The sequence below is a fragment of the Microcebus murinus genome, chromosome 23 (genome assembly GCF_040939455.1).
Source record: "Microcebus murinus isolate Inina chromosome 23, M.murinus_Inina_mat1.0, whole genome shotgun sequence".
NCBI classification, from domain to species: Eukaryota; Metazoa; Chordata; class Mammalia; order Primates; family Cheirogaleidae; genus Microcebus; species Microcebus murinus.
Genome location: NC_134126.1, coordinates 28,205,582 through 28,220,071, shown reverse-complemented (window position 1 = coordinate 28,220,071; position 14,490 = coordinate 28,205,582). Strand labels below are relative to the sequence as shown.

The 14,490-nt window shown below is 44.7% G+C and overlaps 1 protein-coding gene across 6 annotated transcripts; it reads right to left on the bottom strand.

Annotated features, from left to right (window-relative positions):
• Positions 1–3,390: 3,390 nt before the first annotated feature.
• On the bottom strand, positions 3,391–10,409 carry RAB29 (RAB29, member RAS oncogene family). Of its 6 annotated transcripts, none has more exons than XM_012760109.3 (6): positions 10,330–10,409; positions 9,785–10,014; positions 7,389–7,460; positions 6,267–6,448; positions 5,781–5,902; positions 3,391–5,483 (listed from the first exon to the last, which is right to left on the bottom strand). In XM_012760109.3, the coding sequence occupies exons 2-6, from the start codon at positions 9,906–9,908 to the stop codon at positions 5,369–5,371; spliced, it is 615 nt and encodes a 204-aa protein (XP_012615563.1). In that variant the 5' UTR covers positions 9,909–10,014; positions 10,330–10,409; the 3' UTR covers positions 3,391–5,368. The 6 variants fall into 6 exon arrangements, with proteins under 6 accessions (XP_012615563.1, XP_012615573.1, XP_012615583.1 ...); XM_012760119.3 differs by having other exon boundaries at positions 9,785–10,019; positions 10,330–10,401; XM_012760129.2 differs by lacking the exon at positions 10,330–10,409 and adding an exon at positions 10,302–10,323.
• Between the last annotated feature and the right edge of the window lie 4,081 nt (positions 10,410–14,490).

Genomic DNA, 14,490 nt, shown 5'->3' with positions numbered 1-14,490 from the left:
CGGATTGCTCAAGGTCAGGAGTTCAAAACCAGCCTGAGCAAGAGCGAGACCCCGTCTCTACTATAAATAGAAAGAAATTAATTGGCCAACTGATATATATATAAAAAAAAATTAGCCGGGCATGGTGGCGCATGCCTGTAGTCCCAGGTACTCGGGAGGCTGAGGCAGAAGGATCGCTCGAGCCCAGGAGTTTGAGGTTGCTGTGAGCTAGGCTGACGCCACAACACTCACTCTAGCCTGGGCAACAAAGCGAGACTCTGTCTCAAAAAAAAAAAATCCATGTGACGTGCTTAGGAAAGTATTAATACTTACTTTATAGCAAACACCCAGATTAACATTAGATACTGGCAGCAACAGTTGAAAATGGGATGCCTGTAAAAATCGCTGCACTTGCAAACAAAAAAGCTGATATTTAAAATTAAATGGCAGTCACTGTACTTGGGTGCCAGATCTTGCTAAGCGGAACTTGTCAATTAAACAGCTAAGGATATGTCTGCACTGCATGCTATTCAAACTGCACCTAATCTGGCCCCCAATTTAATTACCCACATGTCTCTACTCCACACATGAACATGTTCTCAAAAGCTATCTAACACAAACCAAGAATTTCAACCCCCAAAGGGCTCAGTTCTGTTTCACTAAGTGTCTGGGCTTATTTTCTAAAATAGGTTTTTCAGGCCAAATGTTTCCCAGAAACCTAAATGACAGAATGGAGATGGGGAATTAGAGACTTGCAGTTATGTCTTGGCTTTATTACAAATTCAACCGGCTGCTTTTCAGTCAGTCAAATTTTGAGACATTTGTTCCCTGAAACATAAAATGGGAAGAACTGCTTGCTTTCTTCTTTCAAAGACAGCGTAAGAGGCATGTACAACTCACAGATCTGAGGGAAGTGTTCTATACAAAATCAAATACTGGTGCCCAGTGCTACTAGGCTTGTATGATAAATCATAAAATACCTATCTTATCTCCTTCCTCTACCTGCTTTCTTCTCTAACATGTTATTCCCACGGACACGTAATTAGTTCCTAATCAGATGAACCTCAACTTGAATGTGAATCAAATTAGAGCGTGAAGAAAAGGAATCAAAACAGTGGCTTGTCACTCGGTAAGTACTGTCAGAGCATATGATGGTTCACTTTATGTATCAATTTGACTGGGCCACAAGGTGCCTAGATATTTGGTCAAATATTATTCTCGGTGTTTCTATTGAGGGTGTTTTTGAATGAGATTAACATTTTTTTTTTTTTTTTGAGACAGAGTCTCACTTTTTTGTACAGGCTAGAGTGAGTGCCGTGGCGTCAGCCTAGCTCACAGCAACCTCAAACTCCTAGGCTCGAGCGATCCTTCTGCCTCAGCCTCCCGAGTAGCTGGGACTACAGGCATGAGCCACCATGCCCGGCTAATTTTTTATATATCAGTTGGCCAATTAATTTCTTTCTATTTATAGTAGAGACGGGGTCTCGCTCTTGCTCAGGCTGGTTTTGAACTCCTGACCTTGAGCAATCCGCCCGCCTCGGCCTCCCAAGAGCTAGGATTACAGGCGTGAGCCACCGCGCCCGGCCGAGATTAACATTTAAATTGGCAGACTGAGTAAAACAGATTGTCCTCCCTAACGTGGGTGGGCCTCATCAAATCAGTTGAAGGCCGGAGTAGAACAAAAGACTGTCCTTCCCCAAGTAAGAGAGAATTCTCCAGCCTGCCAACCTCATCCCCCAGCTCTGCAGATTTTGGACTTGCCAGCCTCCACAATTGTGTGAGCCAATTCCTTATAATAAATACATATATTTATGTATCTACATATATCTCTATATATTTATTTCTATCTATATATCTTATATATATTTATAATATCTATATCTCCTATTGGTTCTGTTTCCCCGGAGAACCCTAATTCAGAGCAATACCATTATTATACTAAAACTCTGCAGATAAACTTGAGAGAATTCAGATCATGCCTGAAAATGAAAGAAAGGTCATATATATATATATATTCTGAAGTCTTTGGTATTTATGGCTGAATCAAAAATACACATAGAATTCTTTCCAACATACATAATTTTCTAGTGACTTCCTACCTATTCAATCAGCCTGCAGCTTGGGGGATTATTTGGCTATAGATGAGTCACTTACCCTGCTGAGAAGTCTTCCTATACATAGTGAGTCAAGAGGGGTGGAGGGGGAAAGGGCACTGAGGTTTTTTTTTCCTTGGGTAATTTGGTCACTGGATTTTATGGCATTCCATGGAGATTTTCTACATCCTCTAACCACAGCCTTAGATCATGCCAAAAGCAGGCCACTGCCTATAAAAGGACAAGGACAGGCGAGAAAAGCCTCATGTTAGATGGAAGAGTTCCTTGAGGACAGAAGACAGACCAACTAGAGAAAAAGTTAAATCTGGAGATAACAGAAAAAGAATGAGGAACACTATTACACCTTAGAAACAGCTAGAGAAAGTAAATTAGGGAAATCACCTTGGTTGGAGTAATTTTGGCTCAATAGTAGTGATAAAACAGCAAATCATTATTTACTGCTAAAGAGCCCTCCTCACCTACGATCTCTTTCCCCCTACTTACTTGGTCACTCAGCTATTCTGTTCAGAGACAAAAGCCAGGGCAGTCACTATCCCACAGCTGTGTTCTCGGCCCTCCCTTGGGGTTCTCTGAATACTCTGTAGGGAATTATGTTTTCTTTTTGGCCAAAGACCAACTCAGTAGTTAGATGGGCATCTTGTCTCAAATACAGAACCATCTCTAGGGAAGGGCTATAACAATATCCATGTTCCAAACAATTTTACCAAAGGGGTAGCATCCAAATGATAAGACCTAATTATTTTTAGTATAATCACATTTCCATTCATGTAAATATTTCATTTTTCCTATCTTAACTGCTTTGCTTTATGGATAAGGGGATGGAGAGGAATTAGTTATATTTCAATTCTTTCTTTAATTAGTTTCAGGCCTGTAATGTTCACCCACTGGTACAGAAAATTCAGAAGGGCTCTAGCAATGCTTGAAGAGGCAGGTAAATCCTGAGTCAGCAAAAGGAAAAAGAAAGCACATTCCATTTTTTATAAAGTTCACATCTCCAAGCAGTATTTGGGATATTATATCAAGTACAGAATTGGTCCTAGGCAGCTGGACGTAAGTAATTGGTAATAGCAAAGCAACAGATATACAGAATAATATTTGCCTTCATTTATTTTAAAACAAGGTATTTAAAAAATAAAGTCTATGTTTCTACAATGCTTTTGAACTATCAGTATACAATAGCTCTTTAATTTTTTTTTTAAGCTCTGTATGATGATTTACTAGTCTAAGGAAACAAAACCTTCCAATATATAAAATAGCTCTGTAACAACTCACATTAAAGGCCAATAACTACCATGAATACAAGACTTAGTTCCCATTTATTTTGTGATTTTGCAGGGTTACAAACCAATGGGGAAAAATGATCTCTTCACATAAATGAAATTTGCTACTCCATTATTATCTTCAGATCATTGTGACCAAAACCCTGCCTGAAAATGATAATACAGAAGAGAACTGTAAGGTCTCAAAAGACTGTGCAAGTTATAATAACTGGCATTAAAAAAAAATTAACTACTGAAGGCTTGGCTTCTGTTCTCTGATATTTGGCCTCTGATCTCTTTCTTAGGACAGTGATTTTTAAAGTCTGGTGGTGTGAATCAGGATTCTGGAGAGCTAACAGAGCATACAGAAGCCCAGGATCATTTAAATAGGCCTGGGTCTCTGTATCTTTTGTTTTTTGAGACAGGGTCTTGCTCTGTTGCCTGGGCTAAAGTATAGTGGCGTCGTCATAGCTCACTGCAACCTCAAACTCCTGGGCCCATGTGATCTTCCTGCCTCAGCCTTCTGAGTAGCTGGGACTACAGGCACGCTAACACACCTGGCTAATTTTTAAATTTTTTGTAGAGATGGGGTCTCACTATGTTGCACAGGCTGGTCTTGAACTCCTGTCCTGGAGCAACCCTCCCACCTTGACCTCCCATAGTGCTAGGATTATAGGCATGAGCCACCATGCTCGGCCTGGTGTCTGTATCTTTACCATTTTCTCCAGCAAGCTTCCAAATCAGGCTGATCAGAAATACCTGGGAAGCTTTGACATACACCATCACCACATTCCCAGGCTTCATCCCTAGACATTTTGATTTAACAGGTTTGAGGTTGAGACCCCCCAAAAAATCTTAAAACATTTTTTAAAATTTTAACAAACTTCCCATTTAAGATCTATCCAAAAAACTTCAGGCCTCTGAGTTCACTAAGGGTATTTGTAACTTTGGGTAGTTATAAATTACCAGCCTAGAAAGAATTTAACAAATTAAACTGTCTAGAAGTGATTTGATACTAAAATGCCTGCCCAATTTAGGACTTAAATTACCTACTGATTTTCTGTCTATCCACTCTCCTCCCCCAGGCCAAGGCCTGCACATAATATTTGTTTCCCGTGGCTAAGTGCTAGCCACCCCCGGTGCTCACAAAGTCGTTCTCATGGATTCTGCTGTTAACCACTCCCTTTTCTTCTTCCGTTCAGATTCCCAAAGCTGCGAGGACCAGACCTATTGAGTACCACAGCCAACTGATGTCACTTGCAGCATTATGCATCAAGACATCAACCCAGAAACTTACAAAACCTGCTCCCACTGCACTGGTAAGGAGACACTAGACAACCCTAATGTGAGGATTAAGTTCTTCGTGGAAGAAAATGCTCTCATCACACAAAATAGTTTAAAAGCTTCACTATTCTTGAAGCCAAGACAAGAGAAAGTTAATTATAACTTTAAAAGTTTCAAAAATACGGTGACTTCTTGGGTCACCTCCAGTAGACCCAAACCCATTGATGTCCAGACCCCCTTCCTTCTGCATCTCAGAATTAGCAGATGCTTAAACTTCCAAGACAGAAAGAATATCAAAGTAATGGCCTATAAGGAATTTTGGAAATAATATTTGATTTCATTTTCCTCTCAATCTGAAGTCATGATATCAATGTACATCAAAAGGAAAAATAAGCTTAAAAGTAGGTCAGGATTATAATCCTTAAGAACACAGATGTGTATTTCTAATCCTTCCCACAAAATTCTAGATCACAAATTGAGGGCTGAGATGATCTTTCTTATCCTGAAGACACTGATGGGTCACATGAGCCAGCATCAAGTCAAAGCCATCATCCAGGAGATACAAAAATGTACCTGGGTCTCAGCTGTTTTTTCTAAGTGATGATGGACCTCCTTACTGGACAGTTGGAAGGAGACAATTCAAGTGTAATTAATAAAACTGCTGGGTGGGCAATCAAAGGAAAGAGATGGAAAGACCTCCTAGAACTGGGATGGAAAACAAGCCAAACACTACTAGCAGCAGGCCCAGCTGGAGGAGGACTTGGTTTGTAGGTTGATGTAGTCCCCTTGGGTGGACAAAGACATGATATCTTCTCTGGAATTGCTCATCATCTTTTCAATGAGGACTCTAAAAAGAAATAAAAAATAAGCCTGAGAAGCTAGATGGGGGGAACGGAGAAATGACAGACATTGTCTTATCACCAGACAGCATTCGGTAAAGCCACAAGGTTTAAATGCCCCTTTGTGCTCAGTTATCTCAGGAGAGAAGACAGTATCCCTGACCTTCAAGGGCTGGCATTCCAGTGGCTCAGTCTGTTCTTGTTTGCTCAGAAACAAACAAACAAAAAAAGAGATGTTCCATAGGGCTTCAGTGGAAGATGGATAAATCTTCACGCCTATCCCCAGAACAGAATGAGATGCTCACCTCATGGCCTCATTAATATTTTTGTTCTCCTTGACTGATGTTTCTGTCCAACCTGTGAAACCGTTCTCTTTGCTGAACCGGTCAATCTGGTCCCGGCTCACTGCCCAAGGTGACAGATCACACTGACAAAGAGAATAAATGAAATAAAGAGAATAAATAAAAAAACAATAAGTGAAATAAAGAGAATAAATAAAAAAGTTTATGACAACACCATAAACTTCCTGAAAACAGAAATATTGCTTAGATATCTGTGTATTTAAAACATTTTTCTACCAATGGCTAAGAACACACCAGCATGTAAAATCTATAGTCAGCATTCTTCCCAAAGAAAGTCTCACCCTCAACATCCTCTGAAAGGAGGCGAACATGATTCTGCTAACTTAAGAAGGGGAAACGGATGCCCCAAATCAGAGAGCATTTTAGATATGCTTACTCTCTGACCACAGATAAGAGACTAGGGGCTACTTTCTTAGGTTGGCCACATACCTTGTTGGCCAAGAGCAGGCAGGGCACGGGCTCTCCATTGGGCAGTGTGAGCTTGCTGTCCAGGTCCTGTTTCCATCTCTGGCTGTTGCTGAAGGTAGTGGCATTGGTCACGTCAAACATAATAACACAGGCAGAAGCGTCCCTATAATACAGTCGTGTCATAGAGGTGAAGCGCTCCTGTCCTGGGGGGAAGAGGAGAGCTCCTGAGAAGGTGATCCTAACAACCAATCTCAGCACCCTCTCGGACACCCCTTCCACTCGCCCTTTGTTGTGGAAGAAGGCAGTAAGCACGTGTGGCAGAAGGAGCCACTCACTTTCCCCCTCTAACTCTTGGTTTCCTATCTATCCCATAAAGGGATTATTAAGCCCAATCATCTCCAAGGTAGATTCTGCACCCACATTGCTCACGTGCAAATCCCTGCACTGCCGCTTAACTATCTATGTGTCTTAGGGCAAATCGAACTCTCCGTGCTTAGTATTTCTCATCTGTAAAATGAAAATGAAAGCAGTAGTTTTATGATAGAATTGCTGTGAGGATTAATGACTCAGTGGATTTAAAATGCTCAGATAAGTGCTTGGCACATAATAAAGGTTCACTATTATTATCGTCTCTAATTTCTGGGGGTCTTGTTTCTCACCAAGGTCAGCTTTAAACCTAGAAAAAGCACCCTCCCCCTGCTCTGTGAGCATCCACCTATGGTCTGGACCAGGGGTCCTCAAACTTTTTAAACAGGGCACCAGTTCACTGTCCTGTAGACCGTTGAAGAGTGTGCACTGTGGGCCCGGGAAGAGTCGGCTGCTAAGCAGGACAGGCAGTAGTGGCAAAAACACCCAGCGGGCCGGATAAATGTCCTAGGCGGGCTGCATGTGGCCTGTGGGCAGCAGTTTGAAGACGCCTGGTCTGGACAATCCACCACCTTGCCAGCCTCACCCCACACATGGACAGCTCCAGATCTATTCAGGGCAAAACATCTACAAAAGCTCTACGTATCCTCAGAGCAGCCCAATCATTCCGACTTCAGAAATAATAATTTCTGGTTTTGCTGCCTCACTTTTTCTCTGAGAATTTGCTGATTAAACCAAAATTTCCTCCCTTGTTCCTACCCAGCCTTCGCAGCTTACCTGCAATATCCCACAGCTGGAGCCGCACCATCTCTGAGTCAGACCACTGGAGAACCTTCAGAGCAAAATCCACTGAAAATATATATTATACTTTAATAAAACTTCCCTTTAAAAAAACCCAGGGATAAACTCAGATCAAATATGAAATTAGAACCCCAGGGGCATACAACTGCAATCTCATTTATTTATTTATTTTTTGGAGACAGAGTCTCACTCTGTTGCCCAGGCTAGAGTAGCATGGCATCAACATAGCTCACAGCAACCTCAAACTCCTGGGCTCAAGCAATCCTCCTGCCTCAGCCTCCCAAGCAGCAGGGACTACAGGCATGCGCCGCCATGCCCAGCTAATTTTTTCTATATATTTTTAGTTGGCCAATTAATTTCTTTCTATTTTTTTTAGTAGAGACAGGGTCTCACTCTTGCTCAGGCTGGTTTTGAACTCCTGACCTTGAGCGATTGGCCGGCCTTGGCCTCCCAGAGTGCTAGCATTACAGGCGTGAGCCACCACGCCAGGCCAACCCCATTTATTTATTTGCAAGCCCTGGAACTGGCTGAGATGAGCCCTCACTCATGTATTAAGGGTGGGGCATAAAATTCATACTTGCTCTCCAACGGGGTCTCCAACTTTCACTCTCCTGTCCAGCAAATTTATTTGCTACTACTTGTCTCCAAGGCTGGGGGCAGGAAGATGGGAATAATTATGAACACAACTCCTATTCTCAGGTTAAGCAGTTCCTGGGGGATTTCGGGGGTTTTTCTTAGGGAGGGGATGATGGGGGAGAAGGGGGAAATGAGATAAGTGTGGTCACTTTTGTATCTTCCACATTCAATTTCAGTGTTGGTTTCTAATCAAATTGTATTATGAGCAAAACACACCCTGGTGAATTCCACATTCTCCATAAGGCTGCAGGAATTCACTTGGGCAGGAATAGGATAAATGGAAAAGGTCCCAGAGGATTCCCAGAAGAAGACTCTGCTTGGATGATGCTTAAGAGCTGCGCTCGATGTAATCTGGTAAATCTGCAGGTGCCAAGACTCCATGAGTTAAGGCTGAACGAGTATTCCAGGGGGAAAAACTTTTTTGATAGAGAGAAACAGAATAATTTCCGAGGTTTGGAAATATATTCTTATACATCTATGACAGAAATGAAAGCTCGGGGAAATTTAGAAGAAACACTGAAAAAAAAAAAAAAACTTAGCCAGAGTCATTTCTATTCTTGACTAAAGGAAAACTAGAGCAATTGCTAAAAATTAACTAGCAGAACACTTTTAACCCAAAACCATGAAATAGGAGTGGGGTGGGGGGCAGAGTGGTGAGGTGAGGAAACAGTCTTTGAAACTTTAAACTCTTAATTTTGCTTGATGTTCTTAAGGAGGATGTTTTAATTGAAATGTAAATGCTTTTTAAATTTTTTTAAAAACTTCTATTTGAACACCCAGCACACATTTTCAAATCTTCTATCAATACAAGGGGTTTTTTTCCCCCTTAAAACAAGTTCTTTTAGCAGAGATAAAGTGTTAAGTTACTCTCCCCTGTCACCAGCTCTTCCTAGCTCAACACCTTCTAATTAACAAAAATGCATTTCTACCTATGAAAAAACAGTTGAGTCCAAAGGCCCCATCTGGGAAAGAATTGAATTCTCTGTGTTCCCTTCCTCAATTTGAGGGGAAAAAGGGGTGGGGAGAGGGGTAGGAGAAAAGGCACATTTCTCATTCTTCCAAGAATTCCTAGGTGACCTTTATTTAAGCTATCAATGGACAAAAGCCACAGCTCATCAGCCCTAATGGGTACGAGATTGCATAGCCAAGGAGCTCCTGCGGGGACTTTGTGTTCCCCTACCCACCTACATCACCATAACAAAACTAGAGTCCTTCAGACCAGTTCCGCTTCCCAGGTTCTCCCCTTGAAGCCAAGTTAAACACCTTTCCGTTCCTTTCTCAATGGCTGTCTGTAACTCCCGGGAGAGGCCAGTCAACAGCCCCAGCGGGCCCCTAACCAGGCCCTACGGAGAGTCCCCGTCGCTTCTGCTGACTGGGTAATCTGTCCCCGCCGCTCGGAAGGCTGCAGGAGGAGCACTGAATTCTGAGTGCGCCGGGAATAAACAGCCAGGGCTCATCCTCATCCTCCCGTTCCTACTTCTCATCTTCACACCTTTGCCCTGTCTCCTTCCAGGAAGTCGGCTCCGGCTGGGAAAACCTAACTGGGGAAACCCGAGAGAGGTATGCAAATGGAACACCCAGCAACTTCTCCCTCCAGGACCCCGGACTCCTACTTCCTGACTCCGAGGAAGGACACCAAAGGACACCAAATCCCCCTTCCCCATCCCGCCTGGGCCCGCCTGGGAGCCCCAGTCTACCCCTCCCCGCCCGCCCCCAGCCCCCCGGCGAGGTCTCACCTCCCACCGTGGACTTGTAGTGTTTGCTGAAGCTGTCCTGGGAATATCGCTGCACCAGCGACGTCTTGCCCACCGCGGCGTCCCCCACCACCAGCACTTTGAACAGGTGGTCGCGGCTGCCCATGGCTAAGCCCCGGTGTGTGTTTTAAGGAGGCAAGAAGTAGGGGGAGTCGCTGCTTTTAACCCTCTTCAAGCTGAAGTTGGGCATTCCCACCCACCGCCTGTTGGTGCTGCTCTGACAAGAAAGCAAAAAAGGAAACTTTGCACCCAAACCTATACGCGCTTCCTCCCCGCGCGGCCGCAGCCTGGGTGGGGCGCAGGGCGAGCGCTCCGAGCCCCCGGCTGCTCGCACCTCCCGCCTCCCCCTCGCAGCCCGGCAGCCGAGAACCGAGACCACGCACCGGCCCCTCGCCCCCCGGGGGCACTTCCCCCGAGCGGCTCCCGTCAGCCACTGACCCCGGGTCAGCTCGCTACGCCGCTGGGGCCAGAGACAGCGCCCTCCCCTCACTGTACAAACCAAATCGTGGGGAAGGACCAACGCACACCTCGACGCCCTGGACCCGTCCCGCCCCCGACGGCGCGGTCCCTCTCCCCTTCCTCAGCAAGCGTCACGTGTGGCGTCGCTTGGAGCACTACATTTCCCAGCTCACCTCGCGGTAAAGACAACATGCCGAGCGCGGAGACTCCCCGCGAGACCTCCTGGGAAGTGTAGTTTCTTCACTATTTTGTGTTTTAAGCCACCCTACCGTTTCAAGGCGTTCATGTTCCTTCAGCTGTTCGGAATCTTATATTAAAACAATTCTGGGGCAGTAAAGATTTCTTAAGAGGAGATATATTCAACATGCTCTCACCTGCCTAAATCCATCCCCAGATAATTTTCTCCTATCTTTAAAGGTTTTATTGAGTTAAGAGGAAAAATTATTCCGTTAATAAAAACTCAAGCCTCATCCACCACCCTTAAGTAAAGTCTATTTATTATTCCTTCAAATAGATAGACAAGTCCAAGACCTTGAGAACGTGATTCATATTGCAATAGACACATTTGGCTAGCAGCTTCTACGTTGGACAGCATACACATAGACTATTTCTATCATCACAGAAAGGTCTATTGGATAGCACTGGACTATAATGATCCCCTGCCGTCTTTTTGCTTTTTATAACATTGACTTTTGTTTTTAGAGTCCATGCCAGTTGTCTTGTAAAGTCCCATATTCTGGATTGTCCGATTGTTTCCTCAAGATTAGATTCAGGAAAACCATTTTGGGCAAGAGCCTTACACAGAGGATGTGGTGTACATCTTAGTATGATCACTAGTATGATCTTAGTATGTCACTAATGTCAGATAGTGAGTGGTCATGCTTACAGCGTGAATTCATTGGTCACTTCTCGAAGAAATAACCTGGTGCCAGACAATCTCCTAAGGACTTGGGAGCTTAACTTCAAATAGAAGAGACACAGTTTATACTATCTCCAGAGTTTCCTGGGAATAGAGTGGAAAAATGCTTTGAAACACAAATTGAAGACTGAAGTGACACCGCCAGTGGCCCAGCAGCAGGGAAGAGAGGAACAGGCTGGAGAAGGGTGAGGCCTTGAGACTACAGCTATTCCTCAGCCCTAAGCTCTAGACTCACTCCAGTGATCATAACTTCGTGGTGATTGCTTTGGGGAGGGGACACAGCTTGGTGAATTGCCTGTGACCCAGCTAAGCATTCAACCGGAAGGCTCTGCCCAAGGAAACCCTCTAGAGAGAGAGGCTGGCAAATTCTGAGAGCAACCTGCCGATCACTGCTCTGCTGGCTCATGCCCAAGGGGCCAGGGCTAGTTTTGAGCCTGGGAGCATCTAAGGCAAACATCGAATTATAGCTTTCTCTGCTTTTGTTGGCACATTTGCCTCCTTCTGTGGATACCTTCCCTTTCACCCCCAATAAAGACCAGGGAAAGAAGATAGGAAAGGAGTGGGAGCTAGAGAGAAAATTTAGGTTTAAAGAACTGAGTGTGTGGTCCTAGCTATCAATCAATGTGGCACTGGGCAAGTCCTCCCATCCGTAGAGCAAAGGAGTTCCCTTCTAACACTGAGATGCCTCCGTTCTAATTTCCTATGCCGTTTCTAGGAGGTGAGGAAGGCAGAGATGATTGTACCTGTAGTCCATCCTTAGTTCCCCACTGATAAGTTCTCCCTCTACCCTCAGAACTTGGAAATACCCATGTCCTCCCAGCCTTCTCAGAGTTAAGCTCTAAAGTCCACATGGAATAAGAGCTGCCCAGGCAGGAGACTACACCGACTGAAGGTATAAACATATCTGAAGAATGGATGCATTGATCAGAAGGGAAGTCGTTAATCTTAGAGGCAAAGAAAGGAGACTCTGAGAGGAGAATTCTGGCCGCAGAGTCTTATGAGAATGTCTGGCCCTCTGTCAGGTATCCCTATTGTGGAGACTCCTGCAGCCAACTGACAAGGCCTGAGGCCATTGTACTTTTGAGTGTTAAAAGTCACTTCTGAGGCTGGGCGTGGTGGCTCACGCCTGTAATCGCAGCACTCTGGGAGGCTGAGGCGGGCGGATTGTTCGAGGTCTGGAGTTCAAAACCAGCCTGAGCAAGAGCAGGACCCCGTCTCTACTAACAACAGAAAGAAATTAATTGGCCAACTAATATATATAGAAAAAATCAGCTGGGCATGGTGGCACATGCCTGTAGTCCCAGCTACTCGGGAGGCTGAGGCAGAAGGATCGCTTGAGCCCAGGAGTTTGAGGTTGCTGTGAGCTAGGCTGACGCCATGGCACTCTAGCCTGGGCAACAGAGTGAGACTCTGTCTCAAAAAATAATAATAATAATAATAATAAAGTCACTTCTCAGCCAGGTGCGGTAGTGCGTGCCTGTAGTCCCCAGCTACTTGGGAGACTGAGGCAGGAGCATCGCTTGAGCTTAGGAGTTCAAGACCAGCCTGGGCAATATAGCAAGACCCCGTCTCTTAAATAAATAAATAAACAAACAAACAATATAAAACCCTAACTGTTCTGTTAGGATTCCAGGCTTTCCAGGTCCTTTCTGATCTTTTGCCTTCCCATGCTGCTTGCTTACAGGGGGTAACTAAGCTGGTTAGGCTGCCGTGTCTGTCCAGCGCACTCACCAGTTGGCACCTGGTCTTATGCATGGGCCTCTCTGAGTTTGTGCGTCTCAGTCAGCCTCCCTGAGTGAGATGATGTCTGGCTGGGACTCGGTTTCTGAGCCTCTGAGGATGAGGCTGGGCTCAGAGTCACAGTGCGTTCACCTGATAGACACCTGTCTGTGCGGCAGGCTGATCCTCCTCATTGCTCAGCTTTGTCCAACTTCACAAGTGAGTAAAACCCAGGGTAGCTGCAGGTCTATCAACTTCCTCATTCGCTAGGTCCCTTCATATTATCTTACACTGCATATTAAGAGAATTTCTCTTCTCATTTTGCTACTACCACCAATTCATCTCACATTGTATCTTCATCATCATCATCATCAAAGCTTCTACTTATTGAATTTTCTGTGTGCCCAATAACCCCACAGAGAAGGCAGTATCGTTCCATTTTTGGGGATCGAAAAAGGCTAGTTATGGCCACCAGCTGAGAGAGCTGGGATCTAAATCCGTGTCTATCTCTAATTATTATTATTTTTTAAATTAAACTCTGTGTGTGTGTGTGTGTGTGTGTGTGTGTGGTGGGGGGACTAGGGAGACTTCTCAGGAGAGTGTACACCCTCAGCCTGTTTTCCAGGAGTTTCCTCACTGTGAAAGTAGACAACAGGACCCCTACTTACTGAAGTAAAAATATAAGAATCTGCCATGATCAGCGATGGCAGCCTGGCAGTGAGTCTGGTTGGAGAATTCTAGGTAGGCCTTGAGGCCTCCCAGAGGATTCTGGCAGCCAGCTTTGACCTGATACAGGAAAAAAGTAACCTAGATGTTAAGCGAAGCAAGAGATATAGAATGTAGAAGCATGAGTGGGCACATGATGGACTATTCTGTCCTCCCCAGCATGGGAGCTGTCAGGGAGAAAGATTGGGGCTGTGCTCTTGGCTTTGGAGTGGGTCCCCTCCAAGAGCACCCCAGGCCATGGGGACATCTCCCCTGACTTCCTGAACCAGTATTTTTTTTTTTTTGAGACAGAGTCTCACTTTGTTGCCCAGGCTAGAGTGAGTGCCATGGCATCAGCCTAGCTCACAGCAACCTCAGACTCCTGGGCTCAAGCGATCCTCCTGCCTCAGCCTCCCGAGTAGCTGGGACTACAGGCATGCACCACCATGCCCAGCTAATTTTTTGTATATATATTTTTAGTTGGTCAATTAATTTCTTTCTATTTTTAGTAGAGACAGGGTCTCACTCAGGCTGATTTCGAACTCTGGACCTTGAGCGATCTGCCCGCCTCGGCCTCCCAGAGTGCTAGGAATACAGGCGTGAGCCACTGTCCCTGGCCTCTGAACCAGTATTGATGGGCAGATTGGTTTTTAGCCTGCCAATCAGAAGGCTATAGTTAATATTCTGTCCTTGGCACCTGGGGTGGGTAAGTGAACCTCTGAATGCTTTAGTGACTCTTCCCATGGATTTCTAACTCCTAAAAACCAAATACTTTATTTCTGAATAATTTGTGAAGTAGGCAACAACTTAGGTAATATGCTTGAAAGTATGCACGTGACAGTCTGTAACAGAGTCAAGGACAGATAAACGTGTAGTTGACTGCAAC

Bases quoted from the DNA above. Each gene is read 5' to 3' on its own strand.
- RAB29 (XM_012760109.3), bottom strand. From the start codon at position 9,908: ATGGGCAGCCGCGACCACCTGTTCAAAGTGCTGGTGGTGGGGGACGCC. The intron at 6,449-7,388 runs GTAAGCTGCGAA...TCTTCCCCCCAG, and splicing joins CCAGCTGTGGGATATTGCAG to GACAGGAGCGCTTCACCTCT. The intron at 5,903-6,266 runs GTATGTGGCCAA...TCTCTTTGTCAG, and splicing joins GCCTGCTCTTGGCCAACAAG to TGTGATCTGTCACCTTGGGC.